The 24,528-nt window shown below is 32.0% G+C and overlaps 1 protein-coding gene across 3 annotated transcripts; it reads left to right on the top strand.

Moving 5' to 3' along the window:
* The first annotated feature begins 553 nt into the window (after nucleotides 1-553).
* On the top strand, nucleotides 554-24,527 carry LOC105345560 (EMILIN-1-A). 3 transcript variants are annotated; one of them, XM_066072302.1, is made up of 3 exons: nucleotides 554-1,297; nucleotides 2,238-2,366; nucleotides 23,391-24,522. In XM_066072302.1, exons 1-3 carry the CDS (start codon nucleotides 571-573, stop codon nucleotides 23,786-23,788), a joined length of 1,254 nt encoding a protein of 417 aa, XP_065928374.1. In that variant the 5' UTR covers nucleotides 554-570; the 3' UTR covers nucleotides 23,789-24,522. The 3 variants fall into 3 exon arrangements, with proteins under 3 accessions (XP_065928374.1, XP_065928373.1, XP_065928375.1); XM_066072301.1 differs by lacking the exon at nucleotides 23,391-24,522 and adding an exon at nucleotides 3,602-4,539; XM_066072303.1 differs by lacking the exons at nucleotides 554-1,297; nucleotides 2,238-2,366 and adding exons at nucleotides 14,989-15,809; nucleotides 16,417-16,545 and having other exon boundaries at nucleotides 23,391-24,527.
* Nucleotide 24,528: the final 1 nt, after the last annotated feature.

Raw genomic sequence — 24,528 nt, forward strand, 5'->3', positions numbered from 1 at the left:
TTGTTTACATAGTGAAGAATTGTGAGCTCTGTAACTCGCATGTTACTCAACGAATGACACTCAAATTTTGATTGCATATCAAAAATGCCTTACTTCAGCACAGTAAGCATTAGATTCGGAAAAATAATTGTTGACCAAAATCGTGACCAGCCCCTTTAACACTCATTAATCAAAATCAAGAAAACAGCCATGCAATTGTATCAGTTTTCGTGCAGTTTATATTAAATTATCTTCAGATGAAACGATGATAACGGTGTTTTCCAGAAACACATCAGTGTATCTTTTGTACTCTTGTTTACATTTTGACGTCATTTTACTATTTATCAGGAGAAAATTCAAACAAGTAGACATTTCATTAAATGTTGTGATTTAATGAATTAACACAGAATGCCTTCTTAAAAGATATATATGTCAAGGTTTGAGAGACGCGAACCAATGCTTCTTTAGTTTAGACGTAATTCTTTATTGATAAAATTCAAGGTTGCAGTAATATGTGGACACGTGACACTGTCTTATAAATATTTAATTACTCGGTTTTCTGTCGGTAATTCTACAATATAAATCCTTAAAATGAGGTTCGTTTGTATGTTAGCCATTTTTCTACGTTTTGCAAGGGCCGATACCATTTCGTCGTTAACAGATGGAGAAAATAAGACTTCAACATCATTGGAAATCAAAGACAAGGAATGGAACGATTTGAGCATCCTACGACAGATGGTGAACCAAGAGACGGTTATCCGCCTCGGTTTAGTCAAGAACGTCCATGCAATTTTTAACGACGTTAACCTAATGAAGAAAAGTATAACGGCAAGCGAAACAACAATATCAGGATTACAGCAGACGATTGAAGCCTTGAACACTCTGGTATACTCTCTTCAAAAGGAAAATAGCGAACTTAAGAATAGTAGCATAATCAGCCAGACCAGAATGATGGAGTTTGAAACAAGAATACAGACATTAAACGCAAGTGTTTCTTCTTTACATGACAAGTTAGACATCAATCAGATGGAATCAGACGAAAAGAGACAGGAAATGTTCAACAAAACCAACAGTGTCATTGGCGATATGAAAATAGTGCTAAGATATCTTTCGGTTACCTTGTTTGACTTCAAGGAACACACAGATTTGGAAACTGAGTCGAGAGACAAAAAATATCAAAAACTTGAACATCATTTCAATACCTCAGTAGATGAGTTAAAAACTGAAACCTTTAAAACCAAGAGCGGGTTAAGTAATATCACAGCACATATTCAAAGTGTAGAAGATTCTCAAACGGAGATGAAAAGAGAACTTACAGGTAAGTAGATGTACTTCTGAATGTACATACTTGATAGCATTCCAATAAAAAAAATGGCGTTTAGAATGCGTTATAAATTCAATAAAAGCTTAGTCTTAGTAAATGATGTCAGTAATAACATAGTATACTTTTTTTGGAAATTTAATTTAAAAAATTAAGGCATTTGAAATAAAAATTATTTTTGTTGCAACAATGTTGATATATTTTAAGTAAAACATTTACTTGTACCTATTTTCGTTCGTATATATGCGCTATAAAAGCTAGCAAGGCGTCCAAAATTCAATTTTCTGCGAGCTCTGAACTTTTTACTTGTTCATAAAAACGTAACACCGATATTTCAAATTTCTTAGATATACTTACTTATTTGTCAATTCATAAAACTTTAATGTGCAAAAGAAATGTGTAAACCTTCTTGCGGGTCACTAAGTCATATTGATTATTAAAAAAAACCAAGGCACGAGCTTGTGAAATGTCTGTCTCTAACGTAAATATATCTTTAAAAAGCAATGTCAAATGATCTAGGGAATTAAACTTAAATATCCTCGACATCCCGTCGACTACTTTTTATGACAGTACGTCACAACATGGCGATTTTAACCCATTTTGAAACAGTTTATGTATCGCCAATTATTGGTGTCCACCTCTGTAGTGCAATGGATGGAGCTCCGCTCTATTGACCCGCAGGTCCGAATACTGTAGCGATAACATTTTAAAAGTTTTTTTTTTTACCAAAAATTGATTTTTTTCTGTTATTTTCAAGTCAAACACATGGTAGAAATCCATATCTTTAGTACTTTTAAAGTTCGGGCCTCTATGCAGAACTTTTCTCAGAGGTGTGGAGGATATTAATGGCGAAGTGACGAAATCTTTAATGAAGCCCTTCCCGGTTTCACTATTTTTACTGGGCAAAAGTTTACAGTCCAAAAATACATATTTTCAGAAACCCTTAATAGAACAGTCACCAAGTTTGAAACACAGTTTCAAACATCAGAGTATGAGCGTCTAAAACTTTCCTCCTCTGTGTCATCTCTGGAAGTTGCCCAGATGAACATGTCCAAATCAAGATGTGGTAAGTTACAATAATATTTTAGATTGTTTATGCACTTGTAGTTATCTAAGTATCTGTATTACATGCTTTGAAATAAATTTTTAAAGGGAATTTTATATCAAGACAGTTTGATGTAAAATATTTACATCTAATGAGAATAATTCCCCCTATTTCTTACGGAAAGTTATAGTTAAATCATAGCATTACTTAGCATTTCTTACAGAAACAGACAGACTGAAATCTGCACGCCCCGTTTATCGATTGATTAAAACCTACAGCGACCTAACGAAAAATCACGGACCGCACGAAATAATCATGGTGATGTCAGACTGAAACTCCCATAGGAGACGATTTGGCTATTTCTTTTAGTTAATTACATTAACAGTAATTAAGTGAATTTTTCTTACTTTTTACAATCAGTTTATTAATTTGCTGAAAAAAAGATGTAAATATAAACAATAAAGGCTTCCTTTGATGATTCATGCGGGTTATGAAGGTGGCGATCATTGCAAATAAATTTTACATTACCTACTAAAGCGGTTTTTTTTTCTGCAATGTCGCCACCTTCCTATTCAGCAGGAATCACCAAAGAAACCATTTTATTGTTAAAGTAAAAGAAAACTTTTTAAAAAATGTCGATACTTTAATTAACGATCATGATTAAATGAGGCGATAACCCTTTTAAAGATTAGATGTCCTACTTTTTATTTTAGGTTGCACCAAAAAAAATGATACGTTTTGAATTCCCTAGCGAAGTCGTTAAATTGCACAGTAGGTTTTGAACTGTAAGGAATTAAATAAAATCATTGGACAAATACTCACATACGTTATAATGCAAAGTAATAGAGAATGTTTAATCTTTCACACTGTTAAACATTAAAATAGTATATTCAGAATAATAAGCAAATTTACATTTAAATTCAGTTCAATCCGCTTACGAAAATTCGCATAAACAATTTTGATTTGTTAGATGTAGCTCGAATAACGGTAATAAAACATTTCTATCGAACTCGTTGCATTCTTATTTTGTATGAATGCATTGTGACAGCGCAATTTGAAAGAAATACGCACTGTGTTATTCAATCTGAAAAAAAAATCAATATCATCAACTTTTCTAGATCGTAGATATAAATAACCCGATATAGATAACCAACGAGCTGTTATTTTATGATCTTTGAAGCATTGTGGTAGATTGTTGAATAAACAATGCTATATGATGTAATTATTCATCATTCAACATTTTAACATTTTTGTAGATGTATCAACAAGAATAGGTTTTACTGCTACAGTATCGTCTACCAGTACTTCCTGGAACAGCGGTACTCTTGTATTTGATGTTGTCAACACAAACGTCGGGAACGGATACAACCCAAGTACCGGGGTATTCACCGCTCCCACAGCGGGGGAATTTGTCTTCTTCGTCAACGTACAGAGTTACAATATCCAATCCATTTATGTAGACGTCGTGTTGAATGGAGTAACTAAGGTCCGAACAATGGCGTATAGTAGTGGAAGTAATGATTTTTACGATGCAGGACCTAACCTGGTGGTGTTAACTCTACAGAAGAAAGACAGAGTGTGGGTCAAACGTTACTCTGGTCAGGGTTATTGTATTTTCGGTCCTATAACCACGTTTTCCGGATTTCTTTTCTAATATATTCATTAAAAAGGTAGATAAAGAGTTTTCCCAGTAAATATTGAGATATTCAACCAATTTGCCATACATTGTGCGAATAGTTCGCATAAGCTTTTATCTGGTGGTTAAAAACTGATTTAATACCAAAATGATTTGAATTTAAAAAGTACAATTATAAAGCGAACATCACTTTGAGTACTTTTTATTATGTTATTTAAATACACAGTGCCAAATTGCTTAAATAAAATATAATTTTTGTATTTATGTAATACAATTTTTAAAATTAATATGTAGAATTAGTTATATATAATCGGAACAGTACTACTTGATGATGATAACTCTGTATCACCTCAAGAAATATTTATGTGTTACTGTATGTTTGAGAGAATGTGTATTAATGAAAAAAATCATTGATATATAATCTATTTTTTCTGTAAACAAAGCCATAGGTGCACACCTTATTTGTCACAAAATTTTGAAAGCTACTAAATTTACCATTGTCAAACCAATATTTCTATTGTTTAACCGCTCACTTACAGAATCTGTTTTTCCTATTATGTGCAAACAAGCTATCGTTACTCCACTTATCTAAAAAAAAACGACCCTTCTGTTTTTTCCAACTTTTTTTGTTTTTAAGTTGTATTGGTAAAGTCGTGGCCAGAACGTACTGTATTTAAGCATTTATATAACTTTATTCATAGTAATAATATGTTTTTTAAATACTAAGCCGGATTTTTACAAGGTTTCTACTGTTTTTCAATTATTTGAAACATATGATCATATTGTTTTGAGAATTGTTGAAGGGAAATCATTTTGCATGGTGTTTCCTGATTTGATTGGCACAAAGGACATTTATATAAATTAACAAAAGGCCCAATGGGCCACATCGCTCACCTGAGCAACACCGGCCTTTTATGGGTGTTCAAAGGACATTGTGCCATATGGCCCCCTCGGTAGATTAACCAAACATGAATATCCGAATTTGACAGACGGACGGACAGACGGACAACGGGCAAAATGTGATCAGAATAGCTCACTTGAGCTTTCAGGTCAGGTGAGCTAAAAATATATGGTATTGGTGGAAAGGTGTATATTTGGTTGAAAAGCTACTTAGCAAATCGGACACAAAGAGCTATGTATAAAAATATATTTTCTTCTACTGCACCAATTCATGCCGGTGTACCTCAAGGCTCCGTACTTGGGTCACTACTATTTCTAATTCATGTAAATGCTGTAACAAGATTTTGTATATTGTTTACTGATGATAACTGTTTACAGTATTCATCAAAATGTGTCAAACCTATTGAAAATTGTCAATCATAATATATTTACATTCAGTGTATATTTCCCTTTATGTTTGCATTAGAAATCTGCAACGTTTAATTTTATGTGAATACACTTTGCTAATCCATGCGCCATGAGCACAGATAAAAACGTCTTCACGTGTTCGTTCTGAGTATATCTATTTTTGTAAGTTTAAATGTAACTTTCAATCTTATAAGACCAGTTTGATATTTACTTTTGAAAAACAATCATTAATATATTAAAAATATATCCTTATTAAAAAAGATTTTTCTCCACAAAGTTTCTGGTACTAAATTTTTTGTCGCGAAAGCTAACTAAATAACATGTTAATATGCCTGTTCCATGTATGTTTCATATGCCTGACTAAGAGCGCAATTAATGGCTTTATAGCGGCGATACACAATATATTTCATACAAATAGACATCAGTATAAAAAAATAAATATAAGCATTGAATGGTTATTTTTGGATGGGATTCCTTACCTCGGGATACCAGGGTTTCGAGTTCGTTATCTTTATTTAAAAACAGAATTTCTAAATTTCTAACAGTAGCTCCACCTTATTTCAGTTATGGGAAAAGACGTACTAACTTTTTACACACAAAACTTGATCAAAATTGTGCGCTAAACATAGATCTTTAGAGATGCAATTTTATATCAAGCCCTCTTTGCTAATATGGAGAGATTGACGACTCACATCTCTTCTTTTTCTCTTGTCCTAAGTATTCTACTGTTAGGGAAGAATTTTTTAATAAATTTCTTAGATTTGGCAAAAATCGTATTCTTGACTCTCGTTCCTTACTTTGGGGAGACGACTCATTCAATGTGGATGAAAATAAATACCTTTTTTTAAACGTTCAAATTTATATTTAAGGTACTTGCAGATTTGAATAATCACAAAAGTATTTTTGTTGATAAAATCTTATTCACCTTTGCATACATGTTAGACTAATATTAAATAACATTGACTTTTACTATCAAATATCTAAGTATTGGTGTAAGTTATTATTATAAAAGTACAAACTGAGACGCATCTGTAATCACATTGTATTTGTTGTCCATCAGGTAGAGAGAGGGCGAAATAAGTTTTTATTACATGTGCCAAATCCCATTGTTATATATAATGCAAGAAAATATGTGCAAATCAACAGGATTACATGTTTACTTACAACGGCAGTCGTATGATACAATAGGAATCTTTTATCTTCTAAATGCATGCTCATTCCAAATAAGTCGGACAAGAGGACTTAGTCTGTTTATTGAAATATATCAAGATTACGATGTAAAGCAATGACTACATCGTACATGTATGTGTGCAAGTAAGAGTGTTAAATTAAATACCAACAATTAGTTCTCTCAGGTTGAGCATTGTTTTTAAATTATTAAACTGATGTAATTTATAATCTACTTAAACGTGTCATGCTCTTTGGTTTTCATACTATAGTATTGATGTCGGAAGTTATAATTTTCTGTAGTATATTGTATATTTTCACACAAGACAAGCCCTGCTCTTCCGTTGGGTTGTTAACATTATAACGCAAGAATAAAAAAATCCTATCCCATTTAAACACTTAACAAACTGTATAAAATGAATTTAAAAACGGTTTATTTCATTATGGTAACCACAACAGACAAACTTTCTAGCGTGCATTAATCTGTATACTTTCATAAACATTAGTGCAATATATTAATGAAATTGGGACTAAATTATATTATACCAAAATAATATTTGAATTAAGATTTTAATAAGGTCAAATTTATAACCAAATATTATCATCATTTATTAAATATTTAAAAAAAATATATATTATCATCATTTATTAAATATTTAAAAAAAAAAATATTATCATCATTTATTAAATATTTATAAAAAAAATCCAAAACACAAAAATAAGCAAATCATTTTTATCTGTTTGAAAACAAGTTTATTCAACATCTTTACTGCAAAAGAGGCATTCTTATAAATTATTATACTAAGCATTTAGCATAGTTATTCAGAATAGATAACATAATAGATACAGTATTGATACGCGAGAAAATTCATTTTCTGTAATTTTTGTTAAAAGATGATCATACAAAAAAATATACATTGAATGAGCAGGAAGTAAAATGCCAATTGTAATGTCCGTTTGTGGGTTCAAGAATACAAACACCAGCACTATTCAATGTTTATCATTTATATCAACTTCAACACAATATGGCTGCGCGCCAAAACATACAGAAAACGAAAGTTACCGTATAAAAGAGAAAACCGATGGTTATCGGAAAAGTAAGTTCCGGAAATAAACATAACACCAATCAACATGTACATCTATCAAATCTACATCAGAATTAAAAAAGAATCATAAGAGTTAAATTAAATATCGGTGTTAATGTATCTGAACTGTACCTCAAGCTTTGCATATGGTTGTCTGAATTCAACTATCAAACGTTATTGCTGTCATTCATAAAACATGAATTTAATAGTTTGTGAAATTGTCATTTGTTTGAATAATCAGTATTTCTCACATTCGTGTAGCTATATATGACAAGTATATGTTGTCGAGGAAACTTTCAGAAGGTCTCAAAGCACTATTCATTGGACATTATTATCACAACAATATATAATTTGTCGTATTCATAATCTGAATTCTATCATCTAGGATTACATAACTCATGCAATTACCGTAACTAAAAAAAATGTCAAATACAACAAATATCAAATCCTTCATGCATTTGGTAAATGCCCTACTATAAAAATGAGTTTTATTTGAGATCAAACGAAGGGCTTAAACTTTAAAAAGACTGGAATAATTTGCTTTTTCTTGTCAAAGTTAAGGAGCTTCATGGTAATAAGTTAGTGAAACTGAGAGAAATTAAATATAAATTCTTTTAAAACAAACTTCGCCCAGTACTGAGCAGAATGTAACAAATATGCTTTTTTAAAATTCTAATAACTGAAATCAAATTACTGCAAGACAATAAACCATCATCACTCATTAATAAATATTCAATTAAAATCTTTAGCTTTATGATTAGAAGGATATTACATATATTTATCAATAGCCTACATAATAGCACTGCAATCAAATTGAAATTAAAAATCAGAAGTGTTGACAAAATACTAAAATTCTGAATATGTTTAATCTGTTTGAATTTATTTTAGGCAAAAAAAGTTTAATCACTTGGTTCTCAGACCAATTTATCAGAATATTATATGGCAGGAAGGTATTTTTATTTTATCATAAGATTTGCAAAGGTGAAATGACTTCATTTCCACATCTTAACTTAGAATTAAAAAGTTTGATTTATTTCACATTTCAATATGGCAATAAAATTAATCATCGGCAGAATTTGACCTGATGTAGCAGTGCCTGAAAATTACCACTTTCATTTTTAATCTATTTCTTTATCTATTTCATTATTTATTTTTTAAAGTAATCAATGAATTCATTTACACAAAAGCAACTCGTACCTCAAAAATTATACAGTTAAATACTGTGGTTTCATTAATATTCAAGGGCATCAATTTCCGTGGATAAAGTGAAAATCACAGTTTCAAGGATACGTAAATTCCTGGCCAATGACCCTATCAATAAAAAATGTTAATAAAAATTGCACTTCAATGAACATTTCATTTCGTGGATCAACTAAACAACGAAATCCACGAAAATTTGTATTCAACGAGTATTGATGAATCCACAGTAACTGAATATATAAAGGGTGTAATCACATTTCAGACATTTCATGTCACCTTGGCAGCCATCTTTTGGGAAAACCTCATAGATTTTGGGGGAAACCCCAAAGATTTCTCACAGGATGTCCAAATATTTGGTTGCATAAAGAAGGGGAAATTAGATTTTTTCCCTTTTGACCTTTGGGTTGACCCCACAAAGGGAAACAACTTTTGCAAAGTGTGGATTGGATTTTAGTCCCCCTGGTTTTACCAGTAGGGGACTAGTAAGCAATAACTGTATGATCTATCAAGAAGAAAAGAAACATTTTGCTTAGTTTACAATATTTTACACAATGCAATAATAAATTGATCTGAATTTTATAGATATCGATGTAGTCTCACAGCAAACAATAGTCTACATTTACGAATAAATCTGTATAAAGATGAAGGTGCCATTTTAAACAAGACAACATAATCTTTGTTAACCATATGTGATAATATGCCCTCAATTGGCCAGCAAAGATGAACAAAAAGAGCAAAACTCAGTGTGAGATTTTGACGCTTATCATGTAGCTTTTAAAAATGATAAAAGATGATAAACATTACTGTTTACACTAAAGATATAAAACTTTCAGTGAAATTACATCTACAAATTAATATGGGCCGAAATGTAAAACTATGTAGCAGACATCATCTCAAAATAAATACAAGACCATCATGGTTGACACAATGAAAGCAGTAACAAATGGGCAGCACACAAATTTAACCTTCACATATACCGCAGACTAATCAATGCCTCTCTTCTCTTACTGAATAAAGACACTTTAAAAGCTTGATATCTTCTTAGTTCTAAGAGTTGTTTAATGTGTAATTATCAGAATTCACTTCAAGGTGATATCAGACGTCATTGTTCACATACATACATAACATTTGGCATTTTTACCCTTGTATTTTGATGTCATTTTCAAACCCATTATCAAGAACAACAGAAGATTCAGAAGAGGAAGAGATTCCTAATGTACATACAGACATCACAGACACATCAAGTCCTCCATAGACGATGTCTTTGAACAAGATAGTCGAGAGCTGTTACCATTCATGTACTGGCTGACCCGTCACCTGTATCTTCCTGTCTGAGGTAATTTCTGAATCCTTGCAAGCCCTTGCCCCTCCCAACTGGTAGCCTGAATTGTTAAAGCTGACATGAATTCATAAATACGCATTATATCCCTTTTATCTCCGACTACCGCCATATTTGTTATCGATTTATATTGTTCTTCTCATTGCTTCGCTACACATCCCCTATATAAGGCCGAGAGCACGATTCATGCTTCACCACATTTAGCTATTTCATACAATCAAACACGTTACCTTGGACGAAAAGACGCGTAGAAACGCGTTTTGAACAAATTAATACAGCAACCGCTGCACTGACAAGGAATATCCAATACGACGAAAGAAGACAGACTGAAATCCAGGCACAGATACTTTAAAAGTGCCTTTCTAATTATAAAGTTAAACGAGACTTTCCTGGAAGGTGAAGTTTGACTGGTTCGTGAAACGATCGATTACAGCTTTTGCTCTGTTTCACTTTTGTTTTCTTAACAGGGGGAGGCGAACTATAAGTACTCATACTCCGCCCGCGTTTTCTCGATGTCTCCCCTTGACTGCGATCTCAAGTCCTGTCAAACATACCGTTCGTGGGCACTTTTGACTTGGATTGCGCCGTGTGCATGTGCACGTTGCGTTCGTCATCCTGACCTGCATCGTCGTCCACCTGATCAACAAAGTCCAAACTTTCGGACTCTCGCATGTACGATGTCCTCGGCTCATTAGTAATGTCAATAAGTACAGGTTTAGCGATAAATCAAGGATATCTTAGTTTAGGAACTGCTTACTTATTCACACCACATGGCATCGTAAAGCAAATTGGTGTCCTGTAACAGTGACGTCACTAATACCAGGTCCAGCGCATCATGATCAAAACGTGCTGAACGTATTTGTTAAGAGACTCCCACATGGGGAAAAAACAATAAGAACATATGTTCTACAGCAATGTTGCTAAAATAACTCACCGGTAACGTTACCAGTGAGATTTCATTAAAGAAATCTAAAAAGAAAAGACGTAAAATTATTCGCATCTGAACTATTGAAAGACAAAAACCTTTATGAAATCGTGACCTTGAACTTCATCTCATTTGAGACTGAGGAATTGGGAAAATTTGTAGATTGTTTTCCTGTGTATGTTATAACATTGCACAAGCGCAAACCATGCAGTGTGGCAGATCGAGCAATGCCAATGATCGCATGGACTTTAGAAACGGTGCGTTTTTGTAGGAACAGATGGAAGCAATGTTACGTTGTGTTTAAAACAATGAAACAGTATTCAAGGTAGACTAAGTAAACAAAAATAATTCAAATAATTCTGATGCTTATTATACAAACATATGTGTGATGAAGCTATTTAACTTTCCACTTTTGTTATGTTCATCATTTATCAAATGGTTTTGGATCTGAAAATCAAATTACAAATATAAAAACAAAAGGCCAAAAGACACAAACGGATCATCTGTATATATAAGAATACTTGTTAATGATTGTTGAGCATTAAGTCTTCAGAATGAGGTTGAACAGCTGTGCATATTTGTTTGTAAGTCATCAATATACAATGATATGCGATCAACCAGTTCATATCTGTAAACATAGGGAAGTAAATAAAACTTCCATGACTGATATGAATAGAGAAAAAGATGATATGATCAATATGTAAGTTTAACGGTTACAACAGTATTAAGTATCTATATTATATGATAATTTTGCACAATTTTTTTTTCACGTTTTAAATGTTCTTTAAGATATTGACGCTTATTATCAAAGCACCAGACCACAGCCACATCAAATTGAATCCATTGATCATCAAATGAAATATACCTTATGTGACCGAAACCAAACCTGTCACCGACACCGATATCTATTGTTTTCATTTACAAGTTTATTCACATTTTAACAACAAACACAATATATGAAACGCAGGAAATATCTTCGCAGACATAAAGTACGTCTTCACTCAATGACATTCAAACTACTGTAAACGTATTATATTTGGCGTGTACAATATTTGGCGGAATTTATTTTCTTAACAAGTTAGCGCGGGTTTGAATTAACATATTCCCGAATAAAGCTATTCTTATACATATATGCGTGGCATTTAGCGATGTACATGTACTTGATTAAGCGGGAGCCGCATATCTCCAAAAACGTTTAATAGAACACACAGTCAAAATCATACTTTTACAGTAATTCTCTACTATCTCCCTGGGTACGGCCAATAATATCCTACTCCTCAGGCCATTTTAATAACTGAATCAATTACTCACTGTCATCTCTTAGAACTCTACTCAAATGATAAAATCATGCTTGCTCTTTCTCACTTTTCCAACTAGCTATAATAAAATTCTTAGAAAACACGAAGTCCTACTACGCCTATGCGTACTTGCAACATTATCAAACGTCTCATAGCACCACTTTCACTCAACATTTATAAATAATAATTACCTCAGGGAATAGTTCCGTAACACTTATACTTCCATCATTGTTTTTTTTGTTTTACATATACACTGCAGTTGTAGTACAAAGATTGTTACTTATTGCCTCGAAGTCGTATGGTGAATATGATATTTTTGTAGGATACAGTGGTTAAGAAAATTTCAAGTGAAATAGCCGTGAACATTTAAACAATGAAATGCATTTTTTGAGGATTCATTCGGGATGTGAAGGTAGCGACATTGCAGAAAAAATACATAACTCGCTAACTTCATAACCCGAATGAATCATTAAAGAAAGCATTTTATTGTTTATATTCACACCTTTCTTTAAGCTAATTAATATATTGATTATGAAAAGTAAGTAAAATTCAGTAATTTACTGTTAAGGTATGTAAGTACGTTAGCTAAAAGAAACAGCCAAATCGTCTCCTGTGAAACTTTGAGTCTGACATCGTCATGATTATTTCGTTCAGTCCGTGAGGTTTTTTTTTTAGGTCGCTGTAGATTTTCGACAAATCGATAAACGGGGCGTGTAGATTTCAGTCTGGTTGTTTCTATAGAGCTATGAATTAACTATAAGTTTCTGTAAGATATAGAGGGAATAATACTTGGTAAATGTAAATATATAGCGATAAACTGAAATCATATCGATAAAACCACTACAGTCAAAATTCTCATAAGTTTCCATTTGGATCCGTTGTTCTATTTTATCTAGTAATACATACACAAACTTATGTGCCAGTAAATGAATTTCATTAAGCCATCACTAATAAAGAGATATATCATTATTTTACCAAGATTGAGGGAGAAGTTAACAGGTTGTAACAATACTTTTTTATAGCACTTCTGTTAATGGCTTTTCTCACGCCAGTTTTTTTTTTTATTTCCTTTTGTTTCTCAAACATATTTATGTTAACAAAAATTTTTTACATGTAAAACAAATACAAATATACAACTTAAGAACGTACTATTGAAGCATCATTAACAAGCTTAACTCTTATCAATTTTATCAATGAAAAGTTTGCAGAGTTATGGACATATTAAAGTGAAAATTGGTATATAACTGATACCAGTATCTATATTCATATTAAAGTACACCACTTCGAGAAATTGAATAAGTAATCAAAGTTTTAAAAACTTCTAAACAAAGGTTAAAAACAGAACGATACCATTTTTCATGTCTAGTATATTGAGGACATCATCTTTAAATGATATAATCATCTAGCTAAAAATGGTTACGCAGCTGGTTCTGACAGGAGCGGTATGACGAAATGCATATAAGTAATCAAATCAATTAAAAACCATCATTTCTGAAACGTTTCTGCCAAACTCGAGGTTATTATTTTTTTTATGATGATAAAGCTAACCTAAAATGATCGAGCAATTGGATAAACACTTTGACGATTTTAAAATATCCTATTACATTTGTTTGTATTTCTTTACGATTCGTATATAATGAAGCCAGAGAAAGTGAATTTAGCAAGAAGTTGAGAACTGTAACGAAAGCGATCGATATGATCCATAAAGATCATGCATTCTAAACTCCGGTAATAAAATCTTTAGGAAATCTCGATGTTAACGGAACCTTAACTGGTATTGAAAAAAGTAATTCTCTACCGGAAACAGAAAAATACAAAATTATTCATGAAAATGATTTACAAAATAGATGAACTAAGGAAAAGCTAAATAACACTTATGTATGACATATATTTATGAAGTTAGAACCAATTTGCATTTTGTTTGCCGGAACCCCATAGAGACCGACCTTCAGCTAGACATTAGAGACCATTGTTTTCAATTGGGCAATTAATTCTAATAGCAAAACAACAAACATTTCTGGAAACGTATGCGCAAGCGGTTTTGTTTGAGATCATAATAAAAAAAGAGTTGCATAACTATTATCAACACAGAATTAAAACTTCTTTACAGGTATCAGTTATTTTATCTTTCTTATTAAAGATGCAATCTGAAAAATGTAGCATTAAGTAATTTTGAAAGCATGTTTCACCTATCAGACCTTCTAAAACATGACGCCGTACATCTGAGATATTCTGCATTGAATTGATACATTATCTTTAATGTAAAATGATTCTTATTAAAGATATACTTTTATTTTCTTCATGATATGATTGGGAATGGGTGAGTAAGTAAACAATATTATGTTTGATAATTTAATTTTGATGTAAACATTTAACATTATGTAATATATTTTATAAGGGTGGGGTAATTCTTTTATAAGAAAAAAATATTATGAAATTGTCTCGGCAATGTGAAAGAAATGTTATGAATAAGAATTATCGCAAAATGCAGAAGAACCAATTTAAAAACAACTTTCCCACGAAACAAGAAACTACCTTTACTTTATACACTGTATCTTTCATCGAGGTATAAAGAAATTCATTTGAATACCAGTGGAAGCAATGATAAAAAATTATTAAAAGACGCAAAGAATCCCACCAGTTTTAATTGAAACTTTACATTAAATTCTGTATCCAACCATGGTTACCATTCAGTTTTAAGTGAACACGTGATATTTTATTTTTAAATAAATTGGTTTTTGATTCTGGTTTGGAACATTCTTCTTTACAAATCCTAACAATGATGCTGGTTTGTATATTAGCGATATTTTTAAGTTTTGCGCGTGCAGATACCATTTCGTCGTTAACAGATGGAGAAAACACGACTTCAACATCATTGGAAAGCAAAGACCAGGAATGGAACGATTTGAGCATCCTACGGCAGATGATTAACCAAGAGACCGTTATCCGACTTGCGTTGGTCAAGAACGTCCATGCCCTTGTAAACGATGTTAACCTTATGAAAAAAGGTTCTGCGGCAAGTGAAACAACAGTATCAGGATTACAGCAGGCAATTGAAGCCTTAAACACTCTGGTATACTCTCTTCAAAAGGAAAACAGCGAACTTAAGAATAGTAGCAAAATCAGCCAGGCCAAAATGATGGAGTTTGAAACAAGAATACAGACTTTAAATGAAAGTGTTTCTTCTTTATATGACAAGGTTAACGTCAATCAGATGGAATCAGGCCAAAAAAGACAGGAAATGTTCAACAAAACCAACAGTGTCATTTCCGATATCAAAATAGAGCTAAGATATCTTTCGGTTACCTTGTTTGACTTCAAGGAACACACTGATATGGAAACTGAGTCGAGAGATAAAAAGTATGAAGAACTTGAACATTATTTTAATATCTCAGTTGATGAGTTGAAAACTAAAATCTTTCAAACCAAGAGCAGATTGAGTAATCTCACAGAACAAATTCAAAATGTACAAGATTTTCAAACGGAGATGAATGGAGAATTTACAGGTAAGAACATGGAATGTATACACTTGAAATCATCACAAGAAAATTTATGGCGTCTATGCGATATAAAAACAATAAAAGGTTAGTCTTAATAATTGATGTCGGAAATGACTTTAAATATTTATATGAATTTAGTATAAAAAAGGGAGGGGGTTTAAAGTTAAAAAAAGGATAATTCTGTTGCAATTTTGTAATATATATTTCAAGTAAGACATTTAATCGTATTTATATTTGTACAAATTTATTCGTTGAAATGGCTATTAGGGCGTCTAAAAATTACGTTTTTGCGAGCTGCGAAATTTCTTGGATATACTTATATAATTATTTGTTCATTAAAAAAATCCTAATATGAACTAAAATCTTTGTAAATCTTCTATCGGGTCAGTAAGTTACATTTATCATCAATAATAATGATAGCACAATAATCAACGCATGAGCTCATGAACTGACCATCTCTAGCTATATCTTACGTTATTATATATTTAAAAAGCAATGTCAAATAATCAAGGGATTTAAACTTACTACAGAGGTGATGAAATCTTAAAAGTCCCTTCGGGCTTCAACGTTTTTACTAGTCAAAGGTTTACGATCCAATATTACATATCTTCAGAAAACCTTAATAGAACAGTCACCAAGTTTGAAACACAGTTCAAAACGTCAGAGTATGAGCGTCTCAAACTGTCCTCTACTGTGTCATCCTTGGAAGTTGCTCAGATGAACATGTCTAAATCAAGATGTGGTAAGTTGCCTTATTTTTTTGGATTATTTATGCATTTATATTTCATTAAGTATAATTATGTTTTGCATGCCTAGGAATAAAGGATATTTTAAAAGAAAATCTTATTTAAAGAATGACAAATGAAAAGAAAACGTTAAAGATGTCGATATTTTATTTAACGATCATTGTTCGGTGAAGTTAAAACCCTTAAAAAATCGCTGTCCCACTTTTTTTTTGTGGCAATTTAAAAAAAAATGATATCAGCTTTCAGCCGCAAAATCATTAATTTGTATAGTATGTTTTTAACTGTATGAAATTTTTAAAAAATGGGACCAAAGCATGCAACGCACTTTTTAAAAAATAGTATAAAAGTATTTAATATGCATCAACATATTTTATCATCAAGACCCTGATAAAAAATATTGAGTTCATTCTAAACCGATTTCGTACTTAGATAAATTAAGTGCTTATATTTTTGTAAACACTGTTAATAATGGTCTATCATCATTGGCAACGGCAAGGAGACAATCAAAGTTATAGTCCAATATATTATTCAAATTGATAACTTGATGAATGCATCTGCATATTTTTCCCCAAACATCATATCAATTTTATAAACTTATAAAACAAAGTTAAGTGATATAAAAGCGGACAAATGAAAAGCTCTTCCCATGGTGTAATGCAAAATCTGGTGGTTTCTAAGCATAACTTAACTACTCAAATTCAAGCCAAATGAATTATTTTGAAATAAAAAGTAAAATAGTTACAGCTGTTAAAGCATTATGCAATTTTAATTTTTGCATTATTTTCAATTAATATTATAAAAGTAATGTATTTGATATACTTTGCCATTTTTTGATTGTAAGCTTATAAACGCCATTTTAAATATAGGTCTGCTTTCGTTTTCCATAAATTTTAAGAAGTTTATACATATTGGTATTCACAAAGTAAAAAGGCGAATCTCAATAAACTAATAAACTCTTGAACCTTTGTTTTTTATGTTCAAATTGTTAATTTAATAATCTTATTGACAATTCTGCCTTTTCATTGCAAAATTGTTATTAAGGATAGCAAACAGTCTCATTGATTACCTTGTCCATGTTCCGAGCTGAACCAGTATTAAACAAGTACATGTATCATTTTTGAGGGTCCAAACAGTATTGACATGATCTTCCATTATATTTTTTTTCGAAGCGCTATAATATTGACTTCAAATTCAAAGTCGTATTTTTCGAAGTATGCCGTAACAATGCCGATAAAAAAAATCCCTAATCCAAGTTCATGCAAATTTTGATTTCATTAGTCAACAATCTATCTGTAATTTATTTATTTAAGATTCATTTTTTCTTAAATTTTAGTAAGCAGACTTATATTACAATTCTTAAAACATAATAATTATAGAGCCAAATCTTGAAACTTTAAGAACTGCATTGTTAACTGTCTATAAACTCATTTTTATTCATTCAAAAAGTTACAATGTTATGTCATTTTCAGTATTGAATGATCTGATTGTATTCATTGAATCCAGTTATTTGTTTTCAGCTACTTGAAACATAGTTATTTCTATCTCGTAGCTAATTATTTGTGTGTTTTTAACAAGTTGCTAGATATTGAATCATTCCTTTCATCTATAGCTAGTTATTTGAAAAGTGTATCGATTTCTTTAAAACGAAGCTTTTAGTTCACCTCATACTTACAATTTACATATTTTAAGGTAGAATGCTACATCAAAATTTTATGTTGTGAATTGTTAAGGGTTCATTTCTAAATCATGATTATCCGGTTTATTTCTAGATATTACATGTAATATGGATTTATTCAAGCACATTTTAAACTCTGTAATGTGTTACATGCAACCAAAACAGATTTTTCACTTTTTACAAAAATATGTATAAAACTAGAGCAGAGCTCGTGGCAAAGCCCCGAGTAGGTCTTCCGTTGTTGCTGCGAGTTGAAAATATATGTTATATGGTGTCAAACGATTATAATGACTAAACTTTCAGTTCTGCTTTTGTTATAAAAACGTGTTGTGATTGAAAGTCTGTATATAAAACGTGTTTTGAAACAAAGAAAGGAAGAAAATATTTTAGGAAAACTATTTGTCGAGCAGAGTTTATGTAATCGTTTCAAACATTCTTTAAAAAGTGAGATGTTTAATGGCGAGTTAAATTTTCAAGGGTAGCAAGCATTGTTATACACAGTATGTACTCATGATTCATGTCAGGAATTGTATTTCTTTTTTAAACTGAACCCGCCTACAAAACACGTAAACCTTTCTCAAAGATAACTTCTATATTAAAATATTTCTAAATTTTTGAAGACTATGTGCAAGTTTAGAATTGCGTGCTGACAAAATTTACAGACCCTAAAACGTACTACTACACCAAAAAAGCGTGCGGCCTACGTGCGAGAAACGTTTCGTGTAAACCTTTTAGAGTTTCATGTAAACCGTTTAGCGTTTCGGGCAAAGCGTGTAAATCGTTTCGAGCAAAGCGTGCGAGAACCGTGTGAAACGTTCATCAGATTTCATTCGGAACTCTCTGACAAGTTAATTGTTTCAAAATGGCGCCCGTGTTTTACATTACTTTAACAAAATTGAGCGAATTTTTAACAAACAAAAGAAAGGTATATATATTAAAAGACGACTAGTAACAGATAATTACATGTATATTTAACGTTTTCATGCGATGTTTCAGTACTGAAACAATATTAAAAGTCGCTATACATAAGAAATATTAAATACAGTTAGCGAAATATGATTTCTATTGGAACAAACCTAAATCAACTTTAACTTGCACGATCATGTTTTGATAAGCATGTATTTTTATTATTTATTTACATCGATAACTCTTACTGAGACCATTCGGCTGTGTACAAGCAGCACACATAACCTCGGACATCGGGTGAGACCTGCACCTGGCTAAACCTGTCAATCAAACTCTGTGTATTTGTTTTCATTGGATGGTCAGGCGTCTCTCTTTTGTCAAAAGCCAATGGAAAATTAATGACTTCAAGGTAATCGGAATACGTATTTGATGAAGCACACAATTTAAATGATAGAAAATTTATTAATTATTTGAACAAAATTAAATGTAAACATAGAAAGGTAATAAAAAAATTAATTATTATGGGAATCTATACGCATTGTACTCAATTCAAATAGATTATATTATGATTTTGTTATTTTATGTAGTAAAATCACCCTTCCAACTGTTACTCAATTACATAACAATTGATGACCTGGGGCTATAAATGTTCTGAGCTGTGTGCGCTGAAGCGACACAAGATTCTCGGTCGCATGCGGCAATTGAATTAACACAGACTGGCCGAATAAACAAAGGGGTGGGAAAGTGAAACAAAATGTTACACATAAGAAACCACCAAAAATGATTTTCGACAGATCTTGCTATCTTTTCTCCAATTAAAAAAAAAATCCAGCGCGAGCACCTGTCAGCGGGGCGGGAGGAGGGGGGGGGGGCAGCAATGAGTTCGCTTCCACAATGAAACTACAGTAGTGATTAATATGTGACCGATAGAATCTTATCTAAAGTTGTTTAAACTCATGTGAATATTTTTTAAAATAATCATCGAATGCCTCAATTCAGGGCATTCCTTTATCGTGCTAGCACCTACCGCAAACATGTAACATGGAACTTTGATTATAATTTGATTTGATTTTTAAACTACCTTTTACGCTATCGTATAAATCAATGCTTAATCAACTGTACAAGTAAAATAAATTTATCTTTTCATCTTAAACCAATATAATAGTTGAAAACATAATAAAATATAGTTGTGTCCGTGCAAAATATGAAACATAAACGCGTCATAAGGTACATGTAGAAGAACACGAACCGACCGCGGATCACTTATCCACTCGCGCCGGATCTCCTCAGCCATGTGCGAGGGATGATCATCATTTAGATGTTTAATATTTGGGGGGGGGGGGGGGTGGTGTTGATTTAAAACATTAATTGTACAGTTTTTAAAGTAGTTTACATAAACAAACCAACCATTAGTTTATGTCTAACGATTTTTCCGATTTGGAGTAATATCGTTCATTAATATTCATTTACACTCAAATATTTAATTAAATATATACAAGTAGGACAAACTTTTATAACAAAAAATTAAAACAGTTCTTGTATATACGGCTATATTAACTCAAACACGTTCATATGCATGTAAGTGTAAGTCGCGGTGTGCGAATCTTGTGTATTAAATAACCGCTTACCGCTAGGTAATGCAGCCGTCGCTGATCTCCTCGGCCGTGGGCAAAGAATATATTTCGTAAAGGTACAACGCACAGAAACGCACAGCTCACAACCAAGGAAGATTTGAAAAGTTTGCAATATAATGACCTTACTCTATCAAATAGAAGTTATATATTTTAAACTTAAACCCCACAATTGATCTATGTCTATTATTGCTTTAGAGAATGACATTGCTTTTATTTATTAAATGAACTATTTCTTACTTGACATCCAATCGTTTAATCCACAAAAGATTTTGTGTAATCAAAACTAAAACAATTCTTGAGTTCGCGGCTAAATAAACTCATATATGAGAGACGCAACTCTCGTGTATTAGATAACCGCTGACCGCTAGCTAGTCCAGCCGCGAGCATGGTGACCGATTTTCTCGGCCGCGGGCGAGGGAGAGCTTACGTAATGGTACACACACACACAGCTCTGATTCAAGGTAGATTTTAAATGCATGGAGTTAATAAATAAACTGTAATGCATAGAGTTTTTTAATTCCATATTTTGTGGTTAAAAAGAAAAGAAAAAGAATGTTTTGTTTTCCAATTGCCGTTTTTAATGATTGTGCACTATAAGAACTTAACAACAATGACTTAAACTCCAAAAAAAAAAGCATGTACTCCAACAAAAAAAAAGATTCTTATAAATTAATGGCTCCTGTATAAACCAGCATACTTTCTGCGGCAACTTTATGCCAGTTGTACGCACAAAGACTTTCGTTAACTTGTCAAATGAAAACAGGTACATGTCAACATGTAAAGCTTTTTACACTCATACTACACAAATCACTTACAAAATAATATTGTTACGACCTTTATGAGATCCCAACAAACAACTTTTCCAGCAACATCCATATCAAAATCCAAACCGTTTTTGAGTTATTAAGCAAAACATTTTAGGGGCTATTGGCCCTTAATTTAAGGGGCCAGCCCTTTTTTATTGGTGTCAAATGAAAGCCCTTGATATTCTGCACAACTTTTATTCTGCATGTCTTAACAAAATATTTTTCGTTAAAAAGATATAAAGGAAAATATGTCTAAATTTTTGCACTTTTTTGAATCCTGTTTTTTGACCCCCTACCTTTTCCTTAATAAGGAACGTAATCCAAAAACAAAAACCGATGTATACAACTTCAATGTCTTTGTTATTCAAATTCGTTGGATTCCCATTCCCTGCTATCATAGTCTCGGAGCCTTTGTCTGGAAACCAAAGGCCCTAAAAAATTTTAAAAGGGGAATAACTCGTTAACGGAAAGGGAATTTTAACTTTTATGAATTGATGAAGATAGTGTTTTGTAAAGTCCATTAGCCCTGAAAATTTGAGCAAAATCCATTCAGAAATGAGCACGACATGAAGCCTCAAAGTTCGCGTCTAGGAAGAAAAAAAAAAAAAAGAAAAATAAGAATAATCTTAACCCGCACAATAATAGAAAGCTCTTCCGTTGGAAACGGAAGACCTTAATAATTAAGGGCAAGTATGCTTTTTTGAACAACAAAATCATGTTTCAGAGATAATACTTTAGGGATCCACGAAATAAAATTTAGGTATACATTGTAGAATTCCACTTTGAAAAGACATGGTTACACACAAACCGATTACATTGTATAAACTAAACATGGAACTTTCATACGGTTTCTACAAATTTTGAATTACCTATATGTGAATATGAACTTTGGAAAAATTACGGTGTTTAAAAGTAAATAAATCCAGCACAAAAATATTTAGTTTCTTTGCGTTTCACAGAAAAAGCAATAGGTGTTATTATTCATAAATGAACGGACACCAGAGAGCAAAACGGTGTTATTAAATCTAAAAAAAAAAAAATAATAATTCGTCAACTTTTCTAGATAGTGAACCCATTCCCGATAAAGAAAAATTTTCAAGATTGACACAACCCACTATACTATGCTACCAACATGCTGTACATAGTATTTTAAGTTCTTTTAAGCATTATCGCAGAGTGTTGAATGGACAGTGTTGGGCCTACTGTCTTGTGTTCTTTATCCCCAACGACCCAGCCTTGTAGAAAAAAACATTAATGACAATAAAGTCCTTTTTATTTCAGCAACAATCTCGCAATGTTCAAAAGGAAAAAAAAAATCTGATTTATGAATGATCTTTTTAATCTTTTGTTTCAGACATCAGACAGAGCTCACAAAAGGGCACATGTATCGTTAAGATAGTTCTTAAAATTGTGACCATTATTGCCATCATCTTAGCAACTTATAACATGTTTTCAAGAACATGGACATGTTTTTTTCTATACTTTGAGTTCAACCCTATGCATTTTTGATAATATACTGAAAAAGTTCATTTAAAGAATATAAAGGCTGCATGGTAGAATACATATTAATAAGATTATACGAAAAACTTTATTTTCCTCTTATTAACTATACTGAAACGAATTTGTCATTATAATTACAGCAAGACATTGGTGCTCAGATGAGTGAAGTGTCCATTGGTCGCATAGAAAATTAACTTTTACATTACATATAATTGTTTAAAAAAAGAATTTCAAGGAAAATAAGCAAAAAAAAACCAAACTATTTAGCTACATGTATATGATATAGTTCTTCATCATTCAACATTTTAACATTATTGTAGATGTATCCAAAAGAGTAGGTTTTACTGCTACACTATCGTCTGCTAGTTCTACCTGGAACAGTGCTACTCTGGTATTTCCTGTGGTCATCACAAACGTTGGGAACGGATACAACCCAAGTACCGGGGTATTTACCGCTCCCACAGCGGGGGAATATGTATTCTTCGTCAATGTGCAGAGTTACAATAACAAGGACATTTATGTAGACGTCGTGCTGAATGGAGTAACTAAGGTCCGAACAATGGCGTATGGTAGTGGAAGTAGTGATTATTACGATGCAGGACCTAACCTGGTGGTGTTAACTCTACAGAAGGGAGACCGAGTGTGGATCAAACGTTACTCTGGTCAGGGTTATTATATTGACGGTCCTATAACCACGTTTTCCGGATTTCTTCTCTAATATGTTCATTAAAAAGGTAGATAAAGAGTTATCCAGTGAATATTGAGATATTCAACCAACTTGCCATACATTGTGCGAATAGTTCGCATAGGCGTTTATCTGGTGGTTAAAAACTTCTTTAATACCAAATAAATACATTTATAAACCGAACATTACTTTGAATTTGTTTATCAAGTTATTAACAAAAGAACACATTGTCAAATTCCTTATAATTTTTATATTTCTGTAATACGATTTTTAAAACTAATATTTATAATTAGTAATATATAATCGGAACAGTACTACTTGGTGATGATAACTCTGTATAACCTCAAGAAATAGTTATGTGTCACTGTATGTTTGAGAGTATGTGCACTAATGAACAAGAAATAATTGATATATTATCTATTTTTCCTGTAAACAAAGCCATAGGTGCACAACTTATTTGTCATAAAATGTTAAAAGCTACTAAATATACCAATATTTCTATTGCTTAACCGCTCACCTACAGAATCTGTTTTTCCTATTATGTGGAAACAAGCTAACTTACTACACTTTCCAAAAAAAAAATTGGAGAATTGTTGAAGGGAAATCATATAGGTAAATTATAAAAGTACAAGCTGAGACGCATCTGTAATCACATTGTATTTGTTGTCCATCATGTAGGGAGAGGGCGAAATAAGTTTTTATTACATGTGCCAAATCCCATTGTTATATATAATACAATAAAATATGTGCAAATCAACAGTATTACATGTGTA

Source organism: Magallana gigas, chromosome 9, assembly GCF_963853765.1.
Source record: "Magallana gigas chromosome 9, xbMagGiga1.1, whole genome shotgun sequence".
In the NCBI taxonomy this organism is placed as follows: Eukaryota; Metazoa; Mollusca; class Bivalvia; order Ostreida; family Ostreidae; genus Magallana; species Magallana gigas.